Source organism: Balaenoptera borealis (genome assembly GCF_965194805.1).
Source record: "Balaenoptera borealis genome assembly, chromosome: 14".
Lineage (NCBI taxonomy): Eukaryota > Metazoa > Chordata > Mammalia > Artiodactyla > Balaenopteridae > Balaenoptera > Balaenoptera borealis.
In genome coordinates this window covers 49,174,158-49,196,545 of record NC_138875.1, presented here as the reverse complement: position 1 = coordinate 49,196,545, position 22,388 = coordinate 49,174,158, and the positions used below count along the sequence as shown (strand labels likewise).

At 38.0% G+C, this 22,388-nt stretch overlaps 1 protein-coding gene across 3 annotated transcripts in view; it reads left to right on the top strand.

The window, feature by feature from the left end:
- PSMA8 (proteasome 20S subunit alpha 8) overlaps positions 1–22,300 on the top strand; it is a 63,641-nt gene extending 41,341 nt beyond the window's left edge. For all 3 annotated transcript variants that reach the window (XM_082355553.1, XM_082355552.1, XM_082355554.1), the window contains one exon: positions 1,884–22,300. In XM_082355553.1, the coding sequence (XP_082211679.1) occupies positions 1,884–1,976 (93 nt within the window). In that variant the 3' untranslated portion in view covers positions 1,977–22,300. The remainder of the gene's footprint in view (positions 1–1,883) is intronic.
- The last annotated feature ends 88 nt before the right edge of the window (positions 22,301–22,388 follow it).

The window sequence follows — 22,388 nt, the reverse complement described above, 5'->3', positions numbered from 1 at the left end:
TGACTTCTGTTTTGTTTCTGTAGCCTAATAGTCACTAATTTGTACATGCTTATTACACAAGCAGTTATCTATTCCTAGCCCTCTGGGGAGACCTAGATGTGCTGAGATCTATATATAGGCCTACCCCATTTAGTATATGTTCTTATAAGTAGGAACCCCTACTGAGTCAGTCCTATATAGGGTCAGTGTAGCATATTCCTTACAGAGATTCATTCCTGGCACCATATAGAGAACAGTTACTCTTCCTGTCTTTACATCTTCTGAAATCAAGATTAGCTTCTAGCCAGTGTCATTCAGCTGCCATTTATATAATTGTTGGCCCTCTAGGCTTCTAACATAATGTTATCCTTCATTATGTCAAAAAACCACCCTTTCTTGATTGCCTACTGGTTTTTATCTATTTTCTCTACTTTTCACTTATGAGTGCCTTGAGCTTATGTAAGACTTGCATTTTAATATCTAGTGTGATAATCTTTCCATATTTCTTTATGGCAAGTCTAGCATTATTATTTGTACACCTTTTGTCAGCCATTTTGTGTTAAAACTGCTAGACTGCAAAATATTCAGAATGCTGTGATAAATTGTTCCAAATATTGTGATAGAGGACTCATTGGCTAAAAAGCATTTGAAATGGGGTTCACTATTGTTCATTAGGTAGAGTTTCACACTGTCTGCTAACTAGCTGTACTTTAGCTGAGAGTGTACAAAAGCACTTGCATGGGAAACTATATGAAAAGTGCGCTAAAAAGGATTATTTTACATATAACTTTTCTTTTGCTTTAAAGAAAATATTTCAAGGGGAAATAATGTTAAAATCAGTGCTGTGTGGAGCAGTGGTTTTTGCTTTTGTTTTTGTTTTCTTGACAGTTTTTTTTTTTTTTGTTATTGTTGTTTTGACACCAATGGATGGGGATGCAAGGAGATTGCAGGAGCAAGTTTCAATGAATAAGAGAAACGGGGACAGGGTAGTTGGGTCTGCCTCTGCAAGGCTCCACGTAAATAACCAGGGTGCCGAGCACAGAGTATGGAGATAGGAACCGGGTCAGGTTGTCACCCCTGCTGCCAAGGACTCAGGGACAGATGTGCCAACACCACAGGGACACAGAACCACTGAGTCCAGAGTCACCTCTCCAGCCCCATCACATACATAGGTACACACCTGGACAGACACACACACAGATATACATATAGTTTTATTTATGAGTGGTAGAATGGTATGTGTACTGGCAGCAAAGTTACACTATCCTTCCACATATTTCACAATAGGCTGTGTAGTGAATAGAGCCTGTGCTTTGGAATTGGATAGATCTGGGTTTAATTTCCAGCAGATACATTTGTTTAACCATATGATCTTGAGCAAGTTGCTCCCAACTTTGATTTTAAATAAAATAAAGTTGATTTAAATAAAATAAAAACTGTTTTGCTCTCTACTCAGTAGCTGTAAACAAAGCACAGTGTAAATCATTTTCCTGCCTTTGGCTAGTCCATGAGCTGATAAAATAGACAAACCTTTTCAAGAATCACACAGTGGGGTAGGGATAGGAGTTCAGTAATGAGTTATTTGCTCATGAATAGAATAAGCCTCGCATAAAAATGTTTTCAGAGTTATCATATACAGGATATGTAATGCAATGTTGCATTTGCCCAGCTTTGTATATTAGCACACGAGAGTGGAAATGTCATAGAGTTCTGGTTTTGTCCATAATTGTTACAAGTATGTTGCTTTTGAACCTTGTGAAATATTTCATTATGTATTTGAAGTTATAAAATATGTTATAAATAGAACATAAAAATTTATAAAATATAATTGGGTTCCTTCACATTATATTTAGAAATTATTGCTATAATTGAAATTTGCTTTTTAAATTTTTTTCTCTTTTCAGATGTTTAGTGCCAAAGAAATTGAATTACAAGTAAATGAAACAGGAAAGGAAAAGGAAGAAGCAGAGAAGAAAAAATCAAAGAAGACTGCCTAATTCTTAGGATAAACACTGGGAGCTTTTAATATGTTGATGGGCTCCTTAGAATTATTTAGTGAAATTTTAAGGAAATAAGTTAATTTGCAACATTACATTCAGTAGTTACATGTTGTTTTGAGAATGCCATATTTGTGGCTGTCTTCAGTCTATTACAGGGACAAACATACATTAGTATGAAGATTTTCTTTAAAAAGAGAGTTCAGTAATTGTTGAAAGCAGTCAAGATTTTACATAAGCCTGAGACTATACTTTATAACTTGCCTAGTATGTTACTTTTTCATACATGCAAATTTAATTAATAAAAATGTTGAATTAAAAATTAATAATTTGGTGCCATTTGAGCATAGACTGTCAGGTAAAGATAGCTATTCCAAAATAAACTGAATATACTATTGACTTGCATTTCTAGATGAATGATAAAAACATCCTTGTGTTGGTGAATTGCCAAAATTTTGTCAGAGCCTTTTTAAAAAATTTTTAAATATTTTGTTATATTTATTTTACCTTTGTTATTTTATACGTTGCAGTACAGTCATCCCTTGGTATCCAAGGGGGATTGGTTCCAGCACCCCTTGTGGATACCGAAATATGCAGATGCTCAAGTCCCTTATACAAAATGGCACAGTATTTGCATTAACCTACACACATCCTCTTGTATACTTTATTTTTTCTTCCACTTTTATTGAGATATAATTGATACAGCACTGTATAAGTTTAAGGAGTACAGCATAATGATTTGATTTAGAAACATCATGAAGTGATTATCACAATAAGTTTAGTGAACATCACCTCATATATATGCAAAATGAAATAAACAGAAAAAAATTCTTTTTCTTGTGGAGAACTCTTAGGATTTACTCTCTTAACAACTTTCATATATAACATACAGCAGCATGAATTATATTTACCATGTTGTACGTTACATCCCTAGTACTTATTTATCTTATGCCTGGAAGTTTGTGCCTTTTGACTGCCTTCATCCAATTGCCCCTTCCTCCAACCTCTGCCTCTGGGAACCACAAATCTGATTTCTTTTTTTTTTTTTTTTAAGAGGAAAGTCATCTTTTTTTTTTTTTTTTTTTAATTTTATTTATTTATTTATTTATGGCTGTGTTGGGTCTTCGTTTCTGTGCGAGGGCTTTCTCTAGTTGTGGCAAGCGGGGGCCACTCTTCATCGCGGTGCACGGGCCTGTCACTATCGTGGCCTCTCTTGTTGCAGAGCACAGGCTCCAGACGTGCAGGCTCAGTAGTTGTGGCTCACGGGCCCAGTTGCTCCGCGGCATGTGGGATCTTCCCAGACCAGAGCTCGAACCCGTGTCCCCTGCATTGGCAGGCAGATTCTCAACCACTGTGCCACCAGGGAAGCCCTGATCTCTTTTTATATGAGTGAGTTTGTTTTTCTTTCTTTTTTTTTTTAAATTTATTTATTTTATTTTTGGCTGCGTTGGGTCTTTGTTGCTGTGCACGGGCTTTCTCTAGTTGCAGCGAGTGGGGGCTACACTTCGTCGCGGTGCACGGGCTTCTCATTGCGGTGGCTTCTCTTGTTGCGGAGCATGGGCTCTAGGCGCATGGGCTCAGTAGTTGTGGCTCACGGGCTCTAGAGCGCAGGCTCAGTAGTTGTGGCACATGGGCTTAGTTGCTCCGCGGCATGTGGGATCTTCCCGGACCAGGGATCGAACCCGTGTCCCCTGCATTGGCAGGCAGATTCTCAACCACTGTGCCAGCAGGGAAGCCCCTGGAAGTTTGTACTTCTTAATCTCTCTCATCTATTTCTTTCCTCCTTGTACCCGCCCTCCCCTCTGACAATCACCTGTTTGTTCTCTGTATTTATAACTCTTTCTGTTTCCTTATTTTTTGTTCATTTGTTTTGTTTTGTAGATTACATATATAAGTAAAATGCAGTATTTGTCTCTTCTGTCTGACTTATTTCACTTAGCATAATACCCTCTATGTCCATCCATGTTGTTACAAATGGCAGGATTTAATTCTTTTTTACGGCTGAGTAATATTCCATTACACACACACACACACACACACACACACACACACACACACACACACACACACACGTGTGTGTATATATTTTCCTTATCCATTCATCTACTGATGGACACTTTGGTTGCTTCCATATCTTAGCTACTGTAAATAATGCTGAAGTGAGCACAGGGGTGCATATATCTTTTCTAATTAGCATTTTTATTTTCTTAGGATAAATACCCAGGAGTGGGGAATTCCCTGGCAGTCTAGTGGTTAGGACTTTCACTCCAGGGGGTCCAGGTTCAATCCCTGGTCAGGGAACTAAGATCCCACAGGCCGTGCAGTGTGGCCAAAAAAGAAACAAAAATACCCAGGAGTGGAATTGCTGAGTCATATGGTACTTCAATTTTTAATTTTGTTGAGGAATTTCCATACTGTTTTCCATAGTGGCTGAACCAATTTACATTCCCACCATCAGTACACAGGGTTCTCTTTTCTCCACATTCTCGCCGACACTTGTTATTTGTTGTCTTTTGGATAATAGCCATTCTAACAGGTGTGAGGCGGTATCTCATTGTGGTTTTGATTTGCATTTCCCTGGTGATTAGTGATGTTGAGCATCTTGTCACGTGCCTGTTTTCAATCTGTATGTCTTCCCTAATGTCTTTGGCCCTTGTTGAACATTATAGTGATGGAAAGGCGCCACATAATTGTTGAATATATACTGCATGCAGGGTCCCTGAAAGTGGATTCAGACCCTGGTTAAGTAAAAATGGGGGGACCTCCAGGAAGAGAGGGATGTGCTGCTATACCACACATGGCCCTGGGAAGCCTTCTCATGAAGGTGCATTCACCTGCTCCTCATCCTCGTTGAACGTTCTTTTCGTGCTAAGTACCAGAAATGAACGATATGGTCCTTGTCTTGAAGACATGTTTCCTATATGGGGGGAAATAGGGACACACCATCCAAATGATATGGTTGTAATTCCACCCCTTATTTTTATTAAACAACCACTCACATGGTGCTTACTACATGCCAGACACTGTTTTGAGTTCTTTATACACATTAACTCACTTAATTCTTACGAGACACAGTGTATAGTTTATGCCCGAAGTGCTGACGCTTATAGTGCTTTACACCACTGCTCTCCATCGAAACGGACACATTTCTCCCAAATCTTCCTCACAAGGCTGTATCATAGGAGGCAGAAGCTTTTATACCTCATTGGTTTTATTCTTCCTGTAACTGGCATGAGAATCAGATTATTTTTGACTCAATTGCTTTGTTTTACTTTGGAAATCTAAGGATTGTTTTGGTCATGTTTCGCTGATCTATACAAAGTGATTTTTTATTTAATGTGAAGTTTTAGCCAAAATATATTCAAACATTATTGCTATTTAAAATGTCAGTTTTACCTCTTTTACTGGAAAAATGCAATATGCAAGCACTTTGTGCTTTTCCTCCCTTGTATCCTCAAGGTGAGATGATCACAAACATTTGTCTTTGGGAATCAGCTAAACAATTTCTCTTTCCATCATTAGGTTATGATTTACTGTATAGTCTGAAAAAAATCTCTCACTACAGGCAAAGAAATGCTGGATAAGATCTAATAAACATAACATATGCCCTTTAAATGCATAACTGGACTCACAAGAAGTAATGGAAATCCCCAGAGGCCAAAAACAGAAAGGGGTTGAGAATCAGAGAAGGCACTTGAGCAGATGCCGGTGCTGCCCAGGAGAAAGCTGTACTGGCACGATAACCAAACTAAGAATGAGACGATAAAAAGACCAGAAACACAGCCACCCTCATGGGGATACTTGGTTATGGCAGCTAGCATTGCATATCAGTGGGTAAAGAATAAGTGCTTCAATAAATGGTGATCGGACAACTGGTTATCCATTTGGAAAGAAAGAAAATGGAACCTCTACTTCACATCATTTTTTAAAAAGTCAGTGTCAGATGAATTAAAGACCCAAACATAAAAGGTAAAACGTTTAGAAGACAATACAGGAAAATATCTTTAAGACCTTGTATCTAAACAAGCTACAAAAAGTGCTAACACTTAAGGAAGAGATTGATAATTCAACTCTGAAAATGTAAGCTTCTCTACATCAAAAGATACCATAATGAAAGTGAAAAGACAGGCCACAAATGGGAGAAGACATCTGTAACATATAACTGATAAAAGGTGCGCGTCTGGAGTTTATATAGGACTGTTGGTTCAAAGGAATAAAAAACACAATGCAACAGAAAAATGGATGGACCATTTAAACAGGCAGTTCACAGAAGAGAACACCTGAATGATTTTCTCTTTATGAGGAGCTTATTAAATAATGCTCTTCCACACTAATCCAGGAAACACACATTATAACTATGATGAGACACTACTTCACAGCCATCAAGCTGGCAAAAATTAAAAATGACTGTATAAAAATTTTTTTAGACTATATAAAATGTTGGTGAGCATTTGGTACCCAAGAAACTCCTGTCTACTGCTATTGGACTTTAGGACACCTGCTGTGGGCAACAAGGTAGAGAGGGGACTTCCCTGGTGGCGCAGTGGTTAAGAATCTGCCTGCCATTGCAAGGGACACAGGTTCAAGCCCTGGTCCGGAAAGATCCCACATGCCGCAGCGCAACTAAGCCCGTGTGTCATAACTACTGAGCCTGTGCTCTAGAGGCTGCGAGCCACAACTACTGAGCCCACATGCCACAACTACTGAAGCCCGCAAGCCCTAGAGCCCGTGTCCACAGCAAGAGAAGCCACCACAGTGAGAAGCCCGCGCACCGCAACTAGAGAGTAGCCCTCACTTGCCGCGACTAGAGAAAGCCCGCGCATAGAAATGAAGACCCAACACAGCCAGAAATGAATAAATAAATTAATTAATTAAAAAAAAAAACAAGGTAGAGAGATCTAGAAAGTCAAAGAGGCAAGTGTCCTTCAGCCAGTAATTCCACTCTGAGGTATACAGCCTACAGAAACTCTAGTATATGTGCATAAAAACAATCACCTATAAAGGCATTGCTTGTGATAGCAAAAAAAAAAAAAAAATTAGAAGTAACCTAATATTCATCAACAGGAAAATCACTGAATAAATTGTGATTTATTCATACAGTAGCATACCATATAGCAGGGAAAAAGAAGGCACTACAGTTACATGTACACAACAGGTGTATGTCTCCAAAACATTGAGCAAAAACTAAAGCCAACTGTGACAGAGTATACACAAAGGAATGTTTATAGAAAGATTAAAGACCTAAGCTAAATATAGTGTTTAACAGATACAGTGAGGTAAAACTGAAGAAAAGCAAGGGAATAGTTGTTGCAAAAGTCAGGACAGTGAGTACTTCTGTTGGGAGCCGGGGAGAGAAATGCACAAGAAAGGTAAGGCTTTTATAAAGCTGGGTGGTGAGCATGTGCATATTCACTTCATTATTCTCTAAACTGTACATGTCAATTATCTATACTTTATTATGTATCTTACAATTATAAATCCAAAAAACATTCAATGCAGAAAAAGTTTAAGAAAGTTTAAACATGCATACCTTGCCCTCCAGAAGCACACTGCTTAAGAAAACTTAAAAGCATGCATAACTATAATATATTGTGTTGTCTATGTATGTATCCATATGTAGTAAAAATAAAAAGCAAAATCAGGATGGTTGGAAGAGAAGGGAACACACGGGGCTTCAACTGCACTTGACACATTGTATTTCTTTATTTCTTGAATAGTGGATGGTATAAGCGTGGTCATTACAATATTCCCTTGTCTAACAGAGCCAGAGACAGCTTTGCTTCATTACTAAGGTCAGCACTTAATCCTTTCTAAAAGTTTTTTTTCCCTCATTCCTGGTCATCTTGAGGATGATGACCAAGTGAGTGAAGTAATGAAAGACATGACAATCTCACCACCATCTGAAGTGAAGTCATGACTAATTCTCTTAGGAAGCAGATCAAGGAGATCTGCAGTTTGCACAGTAAGTTTTAAAAGACGCTTGGAAGCAAGTAAATTTCTACTTGATCTTTGGAAAAGGATGTGATTGAAATAAATACTCTCCAAGTTTGCAAAAAAACCCACTTAATCTCATATTTCATATTTCCTTAGGGCTCTTCATTCCAAGTATTCCCATGCTTTGTCTTGTTTAATTGAATACATATATAAATATATCTATATGTGTATATATATATTTCATACATTGACATTCCTTTAGAAAGAAATTAAGCAGTTACTTTATCATAACTCCATATAAATTTTCATTGGTTATTGAGGGGTCATAAAAATGCCTCATCTAATTAAAAATTATAAGAAGGTTTTTCACTGTATTTTTAATAGAGAGTTATAAAGGTCTACTGTGCTTTACCTATCATAGAGAAAACAGGTCACAAGAATGTTTTCTGTAAGATCTTGATTTCAAGAAGCATATATCAGAAATAAACAACAGAAGAAATGCATGTAACAGTCTCATTTAAAGGAGACTCTTATTTTTAATATCTGATACATTCACGTGGTACACAACTTTTAAAAAAGTTGTATAAATACTCCACCTCATTTTGGTCCCCCAGTAACTAAGTTTCTCTTCTTGAAGGTAACGGATGTTATTAGTATGTTTCTACTGATATTTTCAGTATACTTCTATTGATATTCCATACATATACAAACATGAATATATCTTTTAATGCAAGTGGTAGCATACTGTACACTGTTTTGTATCTTGATTTTTTCACTTAACATATCTTTGAGGATCTTCCCACAAGAGGATCATTCTTTCCAACGTACAGATGTAAGGTTAAATTCTTAACCAGTCTTCTATTGATGATCATTACTGTTCACGGTGTTGCTACTGCAAATAATGTTGCAATGAATAAACTTTTGTCTGTCATTTCCCATATTTAGAAGTATATTTACAGGATAAATCACTAGAATTAGAATTTCAGGGTGAAAAGTATGTTATACAATTATACAAATTTATGTTTCTCCTAACAGTGAGTGAGGGTCCCTCTTCTATACCTTTCCCATTGTAGTTGCATTGGCTTTGTATGACATCAACTCAGCTAACCTTGGAACTATTCCCCAGAATTTTCTTTCCTATATGGCTGCAAGTTTGAGTTGGCCACAAGAGAAATTTGTACAGTATTTGAAAGGCAGAAGAGAAGTAGCTCCATGCAGGGCACCAGCACTGTAGCAGCTCGCAAAGGATGTTGGTTTGCTGGCTCACTTTATTGGTGTGGGAAGGCATCCAGGCCCATAGCTACTCTAGTTCCTCCAGATCCTACCGGATCTCCTCCTTCATATTCTTTGCTAACAGATTCTTTGCATGCAGCTTCATGGCAAAGGACACCAGCTTTTCCTGCAGGTCACCAGCATTGCCAAGGCTGCAGATGGTGAAAGATACATGAGGGCACTGTTTGTCCTCATGGGTTACAGTTTATTCTCACCCTCCCCACTTCACATCCAACTTCCCTTCCTGACTACTAGAATGAGCTGACACCAGAGGCAACAACCTTGCACAGACTTCTCCGTCAACTCCCACAATTGTGTGAGGTCTAATTCCTAGAGGAAGAAAATTGCTTATTTGATATCACAGTGGTTCTGCTTCTCTAATTGAACTCAAACTAATACAACAGTGCTTCAAACTTTTTTGCCAATAAATAGGTGAAATCTCAATATATAATTTCATAGCTATTCACTTTGTATTTTTAAAAATTTACCCAAATAATTTTGATTTGCATTTCTCTTATGAATGATGTAGAACATCTTTATGTTTGTTTAAAAGCCTTTTGAATTTTCCTCCCATTGATTGTTCATATCCTTTGCCTAATTCTTCCAATAGGTTTTGGTTATTTCCCACATCAATTTGTAAGAGCATTTACTATATTTGGGAAATTACTTTTTGCTAACATGTTAAAACAATGCTAGCTACTATAGTGGATGAGCCCACACAGTTTGCTTCTCTTTTTAAATTAAATTAAATTAAATTAATTTATTTATTTGGCTGTGCTGGGTCTTAGTTGCAGCAAGTGGGATCTTTGTTGCCACGTGGGGGATCTTTAGTTGAGACATGTGGGATCTAGTTCCCTGACCAGGGATCAAACCCGAGCCCCCAGCATTAGAAGCGCAGAGCCTTAGCCACTGGACCACCAGGGAATTCCCCAGTTTGTTTCCCAATAACAAATCCCATTGTTGATTGCAATCCTCCAAGCGAAAATCTAGGAACTAAAAAAAAAAAAAAAACCTAGGAGCCAAGACTCCTCCCATTTTGTGGCTCTGCCATCTTCAACATGCCATTTTCAAACACTCCCAAGACTTCTGTGTCCATTTAAGCTACCAAATGGGAAAGAATCTGAAGTATCAACTGTGATTGAAAAAAAAATACTCAGTATACTAGAAACAGGAGGGAACTTCCTCAACATGATAAGAACCCAAAGCTAACATCATATTCAATGGTGAAAGACAGAAAGCTTTTTCTCTAAAATCAGGAACAAGACAAGGACACCTACTCTCATCACTTCTATTCACCAGTATATTGGACATTCTAGCCAGAACAACTGAGCAAGAAAAAGAAATAAAAGGCATCCAATTTGGAAAGGAAGAAGTAAAATCATCTTTGTTCACTGATGTTTATTAGTTCTAACATTTTTTAAATGGAATCTTTGGAGTAGAAAACAAAGTTGCAGGATAAAAAAATCAACAAACAAAAATTAGATGCATTTTATACACTAACAATGAACAATCCAAAAAGAAAATTAAGAAATTCCATTTACAACAGCATCAAAAAGAATAAAATTCTTAGGAATAAACTTAACCAAGGAGGCAAAAGACTTGTGCACTGAAAACTGCAAAACATTGCTGGAAGAAATAAAAGAAGGCATAAATAAATGGAGAGACACCCTGTTTTCATAGATTGGAAGACTTAATATTGTTAAGATGTCAATACTACCCAAAGCCGTCTACAGATGCAATGCAATCCCTATCCAAATCCCAGTGATGTTTTTTGCAGAAGTAGAAAAATCCACCCTAAACTGAAAATTAAAGAAAAAGTGCTGATTGTGGTTTCCTATGTCTTTGCTGACTAACATAAGCTAAACTAGTGTTTCTCATACTTTAATGTATATATGAATCTCTGCGGATCTTTTTAAAATGCAGGTTCTGATTCAGTCAGTCTGAGGTAGAGCCCATGAGTCTTTTCTGTCAAGCTCCCAGATGACGGATGCTTAGGATGCACTGGCATCACCTAAGTACTTGTTAGATCTCATTAGCTAAGTATTTAGGAGACATCTACGTGTAGCCCCTACTATGGTCTATGTGATCTCCCTTCCCCCACCTTCCCCATACCTCTTTGCTTCATCTCTTGCCATTCCTGCCATTTCTGTCATCCTTCATTCACCTCAAGCCACACTGGCCTCCCTGCTGTTCCTCATAAACACTAAGCAGGCTCCTGTCTCAGAGCTTTGAAACTAACTGTCCTCTGCCTGCAGCACTCTACCCATACTCTGTGTGGGCATGGCTTGCTCTTCTACTTCCTTCCATTTGCTGCACAAATGTCACCCTATCAGAGAGGTCTTCTCTGACCATCATTTATAAAATAGGACTCCCGCGCCCCAAACACCTAACACACCTGAAATATGTGTTTGTATGTGTTTACTGACTGGCCCCCCCCCCATTAGAATTGTAAGTTCCATGTCTATTTTATTCGTTGGTGTATGGCCAGTGCCTAGAACAGTCTGAGCTTATAGTAGGTAGTTCATAAATACTTACTGAATGAATATTAGAGAGCCATTCATTTATATTACAACTTAAAAATCCAAAATCAGATACCAGTTGTTTCCATGTTTCTTACTTAAAATTACTGGCTAAGATGAGATTGTTCTTTGCTTATCTTATTCTAGCATAATATCATATTTGTTGATAATAGATAAGGTAATAGGAAAGAGGTTTTGAAAAGTTCTCCAAATGATGTGTTTGGTGAATTATAATTCTGTCTTTGAAATACATATAACATGTGAGTGGATCATGTATATAAGGCTGGCCCACCTGCACTAGGAATTCAGGGACAATTCAAGGCCACCTTTTTTCAGACATGATATTTGCATTTTGCTGATTGTGTCCTGTTTTCTCTATGCCCACTTCAGTTGAGATCTTTTGGTTAAAAGAAACAAAGGTTCACTCCAGTAAGGATTCAAAGAAACAAGGGCCCTCATGGGGAATTACAAAGCTGAGAACAATAACATCATTTTGCCTCCTAGGAATGGCCGCGTTAGAAATGTCAGCATCAGGAGCTTTTGGATCTTAACTCTAATGTTGAAGCAGTAACAGGATCAGTTCCTTTCAGCACATCTGTTCTTCTCTCTTTACTGTCTGACTTTCTCAGTCTCATTTTCTTTCTTTAACTCACGGCTTATGCTAACTCATGGTTTCTTTTCCCTTATAACCTTCTAGCTCATGCATGTGCATTATGGCCTCTCTAGCCGCTCTTTCCATTACAATCATGTAGCTTCAGCTTCCACAGTTAACTTCCCTTCTCTTTCCAAGGTTCCCAACTGCAATGCTGCATGAGTAAATGTGTTTGGACCAGCTGATATTTTTGCATCAGGCCTGGGTAGGGTCATTGTGGCCAAAGGAGTGGCTGCCCTTGGGCCAGCTTCCTGTTGCTTGTCCAGTCTGTGGTGGCCAGCGGCTTGGGGTCAAGTGGTTCCACCCCATGATGCCCTTTTTGTCAGTAAAGCAGCTCTCTTGCAAGGGGCTGCGTATGTGACTGACCTGGGGAGCACACACATGCTTCCTCTCACAGAAAAGACTTTTCTCCTCCTTTTCATCGATTGAGCTGACTCTGGAAACTTCTTATGACTCACCACAGGTAGCCCTCTCCAAGAAGCCTTTCCTCGGGCTTGATCAGAGGCCCAACCTCTGTGTCTCCAAAGCTCTTTGTTGAGACCTGTCTCATACTGTCTATAATTGTTTCACACTTGTATCTCCTACTAGAATGTGGGCATCTCTGGCTGAGAAGACTTTTTTCCTCCTCCTTTTCATCGATTGAGCTGACTCTGGAAACTTCTTATGACTCACCACAGGTAGCCCTCTCCAAGAAGCCTTTCCTCGGGCTTGATTAGAGGCCCAACCTCTGTGTCTCCAAAGCTCTTTGTTGCGACCTGTCTCATACTGTCTATAATTGTTTCACACTTGTATCTCCTACTAGAATGTGGGCATCTCTGGCTGAGAAAACTATAGTTATTTTTCATTTAAAATATTTATGAAATATTATAAAATATTTATGGTATTATGTGTGCTAATTATCAATTTCTTGACTCTCAGCTACAAATCTGCCTTTCTTTGCCCTATTTTGTGATAGCAGAGTTGGACCCTGGTAACATTTCTCCTTTGCCAGCTAATGAAATGCTAAACTTCGCCAATAGAGGGCACTGAAGTCACACTGCAGAGCCACAGCAACAGGTAACTATTTGGCTTATGGATTCTGGTACTCCGCTGTTATGAAGTACAGGTAACTCCAGTTACACCCGCAGGCCATGCTTTCCCCACCTTCAGTGGCTTTATAGACCAGCAATGGCCCATTTCATCTGGCAAGTTCCTTCATCACTGCCAGGCTGTGTGCTCCATGCCCCCTTGGAGGAGGTCTGAATCTCAGCCATGGGGACTGTTCCTCTCCTAATCCCTGGTTCTTTTAATGCCCACTCTCCCTCTAGCTGGAGGGTATAGATGCTTTTTTGCATCTGCTACTCTAAGGATGCCTTAGAGTCAGTCCTCTTCTACTCCTTTCAGTATCTAACCACCTTCTAGTAGCTAACAATTTTTTATATTAAATTTTCCCTCTTCAAAAAATTGATGTGATATCTGTCCCCTGAATGGACCCTGGCTAATATAACATGTAGTGAGGCTTTTATTGGTATTTTAAAATGGGCCCATAAATAAATAATTTATACTTTTTTCAGTTTTAATTTCTAACATGGTAAATATTGATAGATACAATCCACACAGACAAAAGATTTTCAGGGTCCTCAGTAAGTTTTAATATTATTAAAGTTTCATGAGATGAAAAAGTTTGAAAACAGTTGCTTTACTGCAAGTCTTCTCAGAGTTTTGATATCAAATGCACATCGCAAATCTGAATTTAAACCCGGATCTAACGTACATAAAGCTTTAGGAGATGGTGAGGTCGACAACTTTTAAGTCCTGAAAACTTGAAACTTTTTTCTCATTCAGAAGTTTCTTAAAAAATAAAAAAAGAAAAGAATCACACCTTATCAGTTAACAATGTAATTAAAATGAAATACATTAGCTGGGATTACTTGACAGTATAGGAAAGATATAACGAAGAATTTGTTGAAACTTAGAAGACAGAGTCTGTGGGAAGAATACCTGGAAACAGAGAGGTGATGGTGGGCGAAAGGTTTTAGCTGTTTTGCCTGGGACCTTGACTTCCTTCCTTCCTACCACAAAACCTCACGATACTGTGTCAGAAACTGCAGGTTAAACAGTAAAATAACAGACCTTTCTGAAAGAAACTTAGAGTCTCAAGAGAAACAGGGAAGTAAGGAATATACTAGGAGAATCTACTAGGAGGATCAACCAAGAGGAAAACAAACATAATGGGGGGTTTTTCTGCGGAGAGGGTCAAAGAAGACTTCCTTGGGAAAGTTCTTCCCCCACCTCTTTGCCTGGCAAGAGGAGCATGGCACCACAAGAAGATGTGGGAAAAGGGAGGTGGTAGCCAGAAGTGATGCCAACCAGAGGTCACATCACGATGGGACTTCTATTCTACATTTGGGTTTTACTCCGGAGACACTGGGGGAGAGAAGGGACATATGGTGACGGGGTGGGGGGCATGGAAAGTTATTAATGATGCAAGAAACCACAAATTTTTGTTTTGGAGAGGCAAACATCAAACAATTAAACCACTTGAGGAAATATTACATCAAGAACAAGACTAGGAACTCAAGGGGAGGTGTAGCTCAGTGGTAGAACGCGTGCTTAGCATGCACAAGGCCCTGGGTTCAACTCCCAGCACCTCCATGTTTGATGGCAGCAAAAAACAAAAAAACAAAACATAGCCCTGAGCTGACGTGATGTCAAAGCCTTCATCTTGGGACTTTCCTGGCAGTCCAGTGGATAGGACTCCATGGTTCCACTGCAGGGGGCACAGGTTCGATCCCTGATTGGGAAACTAGGATCCTACAGATCTGGCATGCTGCATGGCCAAAAACAAAGAACAAGACTAGGAAGCATATCATTGTTATTATTCAACATTTTCCTGGACATTATATCTAATCAATGTGATAACACTACAGAAACACATGATCTACAAATTCATTCATTCAGTCAAAAATATTTATGAAACACCTACTATGGGCCAGGCATTGGCCCATATATATGGGTATAGCAGTGAACAACAACAAAAGATCCCTGTCTTCATCAAGCATCATTCTAGAAGAGACAAATTGAAATGTGACTCTCAGCATTTCACGTAGTTCAACACTTTTATCTTTGCTTCCTGACTTCACCTGTTTTGATTTTTTTTGCCTTGGCTTCCTGACTTCACTCTTTTTGGTTTTTCCCCCTATCTTTCCAGCCTCTCCTCCTTCTCTAGTTCCTTTTATTGGCTTCTTTTTCTATGCTACCATGAAATGCTGAGGTTTGATATGGGTTCTTCTCTCTTTACTGCACCTGCTCTCCTTCCATGATAACATTTACTCCCATTACTTCAAGTATAGTCTATACTGTCAAGAAATGCAGGTAGAAAGGTAATATAAAGCCTAGTTTTTGTTTCACTTTCAAGTTCCATTTGATCTTTCTTGAACTCTTGATCTTTTCCATCAGAGCTGCTCCATCTCCAATCTTCCCCATGACTGTGAATGCAATCACCATCCACCCAATTTCTCAAGCTAGAAATGTGAGTCATTCTTAACACCTTCTATTCCCTAAGCTACTTTACTCAATTTACCACTAACACCCACAGATTTTTACCTCCAAGATATACTTCAAATCTGTCCACTGCTACCAACTTATTTCAAGCCGCCATCATCTCTCACCTGCAAGAGCCATCCAACTAGTTTCTTTGTTGCTTCTTTTGCCTTCCCCAAGTCCATTCTCCATATAATAACTAGAATGGTCTTTTAAGAATGTACATTATGCAGAAAATGATGGGGGTACATCAAAAGGATACAGGAAACAACTTAAAAAGGAGTTCTTACTGTCCAAATCTCGGACAATTTGAGAATCAAAATAAGTCATGGCAATTACTGATCATAGCCCATTGACTAAAAAAGAATGCATGAATCCATGCTGATACATACATAAGAGAAATGGGAAAACTATTTCTTTCAGTAGAATGTCAAACAATAATGTAGAAGAAATGAGTTTTAAAAAATCACTATTTTGCGGCCATCATAGTAATAATTGATTCAGCCAAGTCATTAATGGATGCTAAAATTAATAAGGCAAAGCTTGATGAAGAACAAGATATTTATATAGTCTCAAAATATGTCCCACCACACTGCTTATTAAATACAAAGAGGAAAAATTGTTAACTCTATGGTGAGAAACTTGGCGTATACCAACATAAACAAGTGATCAAATTTAAGGTAAACAGTAATAACGCAAACTTACATAATGTATCTCTTAATGTGACACAGAGGACATAACATCACTCATGCAGTATTCCTGTCAAAATGCATAACCTGAATCTGATCATGAGGAAACAACAACCAAACCCAATTGAGGACATTCTACAAAATAAAGGGCCTGTTTTTTTTCAAAAATGGCAATATCATGAAAAAGAAAGGCAGAGAACTGTTCTACACTGAAGGAGACTGAAGAGTATAAAACTATGCAATGAATGATTCTGGATTGGATCCTGGATTAGAAAAAAATTTGCTATAAAAAACATTATTGGGACAAAATTGAAAAAGATCTGTTGATTAAAGATCTGCTGACTAAATAGTTGTATCAGTGTTAAATTTCCTACTTCTGTTAATTGTACTGTGGTTATGTAAGTTCTTGTTTTTAGGAAATATAAACTGAAGTTTGGAGGGTAATGGGGTAAGTCTGCAACTTACTTTCAAGTAGTTTAGGGGAAAAGTGTATATAGAATTGATTCTCATTATCTGTGGTGATTGTGTTCTATGAAGTCACAGAACACTGAATTAGCAAATACTAAAAAATCGTGACTAGGGGAAATACAGAGTTAGGTTCCTGTAAGCCTCTGGTCATAACATGGTTTTTTTTTCCCACCCTTCAATGTATCAACATGTCTTATGTGTTTCTGTTTAAAGATACCTTATTTAATATATATTGTTGATTCATTAACATTGAACTCACAACCAATAGCACTATAACTCATGCTGAAAGAAGCGTATCTAACACATATATTCTCTGTAAGGCATGTAACCTAGGAACACTAGACAGCACTTCAGCACTGTGCCTGAGCACCATTTTAAACAGTGACATCATCAACAAAAAGTACAAAAATATGAAAAACATGGCACTAAACAGGCTGCAAAAAGGATACTTGTTTACAGTATGAGAGCTAAAACAAGAAGGCAGAGCCTTGTTTGAGCTCACCTGGGAATGTGCACATTTGGCAACTAAAATTTTCCCTGCTCTGCAAATGTCTGCAAAAGACCTTGCAAGTACCACAGGGCAGGAGGGGAGGAACAAATAAATTTTGGCAGGTAGGGGGTTTGAATTTGAATTTGCAAATACAGAACGTGTGAGCATCGAGTGAGTATGTTTACTATATATGCATACACACACACTTACACACAAAGAGAGAGAGCAAGCGATGAACAAATCAAAATGTTAAAATTGGTGAATCTGGATGGAGAGGATATGGGAATTTTAAGTACTATTTCTTGCAGCTCTTCTCTAAATTTGAAATTATTTCCAAATAAAAAGTTTTCAAACGTAAATTAATTCATTTTTACTCCTCTGCTTAAAATATTTCAATTGCTTTCATTTGCACATCACATGGCCTTTAAGCCCTGAAGGTGGTCAAGTCCCTTTTGGCCTCTCCAAAGGTCATTTAGGCCACCCTTCCCCTAGTTGTCTCACAGGCATTCTTTTAATTCCCGGACCACTCCCCTATCTCCATAGCGAAATTAGATCCTATCCATTACCCTGTTTTGAAGCACCTTGTTCTTTTCTTTCATAACATTTATCATAATTTGTAATTATACATGCAAACAATTATGTGTTTGTATTTCATAAACGTGTAAAATGATCATTATGAAGACATTTTAGAAGTATGGAACTATGCAAGTGACTTGCTTTAAATGTTGAGGCATGGAAAATTATTTCAGCAAAGGTAAGTTCTATAAGTTATATGCAAAATCATACTTCACAAGCAAACAATGGACAAGGATTAGAAAGTAATATGCAAAAATTAGAATTCAGCCAGAATGACAGAATTACAAACGGTTAAATACAGAAATTGTTTTCTTTTTAGGTTCCTTTCATTAAGAAAGAAAAATAATCCTAAATCAAAGAATGATGATAATAACTACCATGTTAGTGCTTAAAGGAACATTTTGGAAAAAAAAAAAAAGTCTCTCTAATTGCAGACTGCAGAATAGAATGGAGGGGCAAGGCTGGAAGCATGGACACAGCACAGTTAGTATAATTTAAGCGCGCGCACTTGGGTTTGAACTAGACGAGTGATGGTGGGAATGAGAGAAGTCGATGGATTACAGAGATATTACAGATATGATGCTGGGATTGACAGGATGGATCTAAGACTGATTGAAACAGGGGTGAAAAGGAGGGAAAACTCAAGGTCAGTTCCTAATTTTACATCTTAGGCAACTGGAAAGGGGTTCATTGGTTCACTGAAATAGGTTCATCGAAGAAAAAGCAAGTTTGAAGATGATGGCAGAATAAGTTTAGTTTGAACCTGTGGGACATCCAGGTGAAGACAGTAGGCAGCTGTCTACATAAGTCTGGAAACCAGGAGAGAAACTGGGCCAAAGATAGATAGATCTGGAAGTCATAAACATATAGATAGAAATTAAGCCATGGAAGTGAATGTTATCACCCAAGGAAAGTATAGACTGAGAACAGAATGCTGAAATATTACCCTCCTATTAGACACCAGGAATACACAGACAAGACAGAATTCCTGCCCCTGGTAGCCAGTCTAGAGGTTGGGACTGGAATAGGAGTCGGAGAAGTACTCTTTGTCTCTCTACTATGTATTAGATTCTCTCTTCTGGTTCTGAGATGAACATGACACAGTCTCAGCTATCAGGAAGTTCACAATTTAGTGAGAGAGGATAGACAAGAAAAACAACTCAGATAGTACAATGTGCTATGGGAGACGAAAGAGGCACTGAATTCATCCAGTGTAGGCTGTAGCCTGTTGAAGGCCAAACAGGAATTGGCCAGGTAGAACATGTTTCAGATGGGGAAGGTCTTTGAAGGGATGTGAACCAATGTATGAAAAGGCATAAAGTTGAGAGAAAGTTTGGGGTATTTGGGAAATTCCCGTAGTTACCTATGGGCCAGTGGAAGGTTCCCAGCTTGGTGAAGTTCAGTGAAGTTTCTTGGATGCTATGTGAAGGAGACTAGGGAGTACTTAGCTGTGTTTACAGATTTCAATTGTTACTAAGAATACATATTTTAAGAAAAAGCTTGTGTTAATTTTTGACTATGTAAATACTATTCATTCATTGTTAAAAGAATTAGAAAATACACAGAATTTTTTTTAAAAAGGATCACTTAGTTAACTAATGAGAACCTACTGCATAGCACAGGGAACTCTACTCAATGCTCCATGGTGACCTAAATGGGAAGGAAATCCAAAAACGAGGGGATATATGTATACGTATAGCTGATTCAATTTGCTGTACAGCAGAAACTAACACAATATTGTAAAGCAACTATACTTCAATAAAAATTAAAAAAAAAAAAAAAAAAGGATCACTTAGAGTATCTCCAAACAGAGATGTCCTCTGTTAAGGGTTTGGTGTATCATCTAGATTTTCTTCTGAGTATATATCTAATCTGCTTATTGGTTAAAAATTTGTTTTAATTTACAAAAAAATGGAGTCATACTTTGCATACTATTTTATAACTTCCTTTTTTAAATTTAACAATATACCATGATCATTTTTCCATAAATGTACCTCTAAATGTGTAAATCTTTTTTTTTTAAATAAATTTTATTTATTTATTTATTTTTGGTTGAGCTGGATCTTTGTTGCTGCGCGCAGGCCTTCTCTACTTGTGGCGAGCGGGGGCAACGCTTCGTTGCGGTGCGTGGGCTTCTCATTGCAGGGGCCTCTCTTGTTGCAGACCACGGGCTCTAGGCATCTGTAGTTGTAGCACATGGGCTCAATAGTTGTGGCTCATGGGCTCTAGCGCGCAGGCTCAGTAGTTGTGGCACATGGGCCTAGTTGCTCTGCAGCATGTGGGATCTTCCCGGACCAGGGCTTGAACCAGTGTCCCCTGTGTTGGCAGGCGGTTTCTTAACCACTGAGCCACTAGGGAAGTCCCTAAATGTGTAAACCTTAACGCTAATTAATATTCCATAGTGTGAATGGATCTCTTATGTTAGGATCATTCAGCTGTATTCACTTTTTCTAACAGCAAGATTTCAAACACTAAAAATTTTAAAAAGTGTCTCAAACTTCACTGAATCTTTAATGAAGCCACCAAAAATGGAAATCATTCATAAAGTCAAAACTCTTTAAGAGTCTGGACCACAGGAATTCCCTGGTGGTCTAGTGGTTAGGACTCTGTGCCAGGAGCCCAGGTTCGATCCCTGACTGGGGAACTAAGATCCTGCAAGCCACATGGCGCGGCAAAAAAAAGTTTGAGTCACATTTCTTTAAGAGGAAAGGAATGACAGAGTGGTGTTCTGTTGCAGAAAGTATTTAAATGCTCTGATGCAAAACACAGATACTGGACTAGGTTCAAGGTATAGAACTTGAAGGCACACAGTTGTTCCTGGCTCGCTTTGAAGCTGAGGCCATAGCCATCTTAGTCAAACAGTTATGTTTTCTCCGGCAGATTTTTCAGCTGGTCTCATTTCACTGATAAAGAAGGCTTCCTACTTAAATTCTAGAGTAGTAAACTTTTATTCATTTTGTGAAGAGACTGTATGTACTTGGAAAATCAAATGGACAATAAGAGTAACTTACATTGTCCACTCGATAACTGTACCCTAGTTAAATTATGTTTATGTGTGTTTGTATGTAAAATAGTAAAATATTCAGAACATAAATTTTTTATTTGTTCAGTTTTGTTTTATTACCTGAGTTGATAAGCAGAATAGTTGGACAATTAATGACTTAGTCCCTCATTTAGAAGGAGCTGTAATCTGAATGTTTGTGTCTCCCCAAAATTCGTATTTTGAAATCCTAATTCCCAAAGGTGATGGTATTAGTAGGTGGGGTTTTTGGGAGGTGTTAAATCATGACAGTGGAACCCTCATGAATGGGATTAGTACTCTGGACTAAGACAGAAGGTAAATGAATAAGTATTTTTCAACATCTTTAATTTTACAAATATTTTAACAGATAAATTTAATAAAATCAAGATATAATCTTCCCCCTACATTTTTTCTTTTCTTACATAGAGACAGAACGCATTTTGCCTTCCTATGTATCCTATTTTATTATTATAAGTTTCTATAGGAAGGAAATGTAATAAACATAATTATTGCTAAACTCCAAATATCAGGACAAGTGCTGGGTAAGGAGGAGTATATTTTTTTCAACTAGAAAATTAAAGTTCCCATTAGCAAGGCAAATTATAAAGCAAACATAAGAGAAAAATGTTCAAGGTCACCTTAAAGAGAAAGTATACTTCCTCAAGTCAAGCCTCTTAGTAACTTGATAGAGGTTATTTACATACCTAAATAAAGTATGTGAGTTGGAGGTGGGGTTTAATGGAAGTTTAGAAAAGGGTAGTTCTCAGAGCAAACTTCTGAGCCTTCCTTCCTCTAGCATTCACTGAACTATACTACACGGAGAGAGAAAAACCAAGGCTCAACAATTTGCCCATCTAGTAAAGAGCAGGTCTAAGATTCAAACCCACTAGATGGTTTTGCTTCGCTGAAAATGTTGCGTGGCTCCATTTAATTCATTCACTTAGCAAATATTTATTAAATACCTTTTCTGTGCAAGGCATTTTGCCAGTGGCAATGGAGGATATAAGATGAATCAGACATTTGTGGAGTAGTAGAAAGAGATGTACTTTGGCTTCACACAGACTGGTTAGATTCCCAGCTTCATGGATAAATTACTTTTACAGTTTTTAAGTCAGTAAAATGAGGTGGTAAAGAAAGAAAGAGAGGGAGGGAGAGAAAGAAAGAGAGAGAAAGAAAGAAAGAAAGAAAAAAAAGAAAGAAAGAAAGGAAGAAGGAGAAAGAAAGGTAGCTCCTAAGACCAGCACGCAAAAGGTGCTCAATAAATTTAG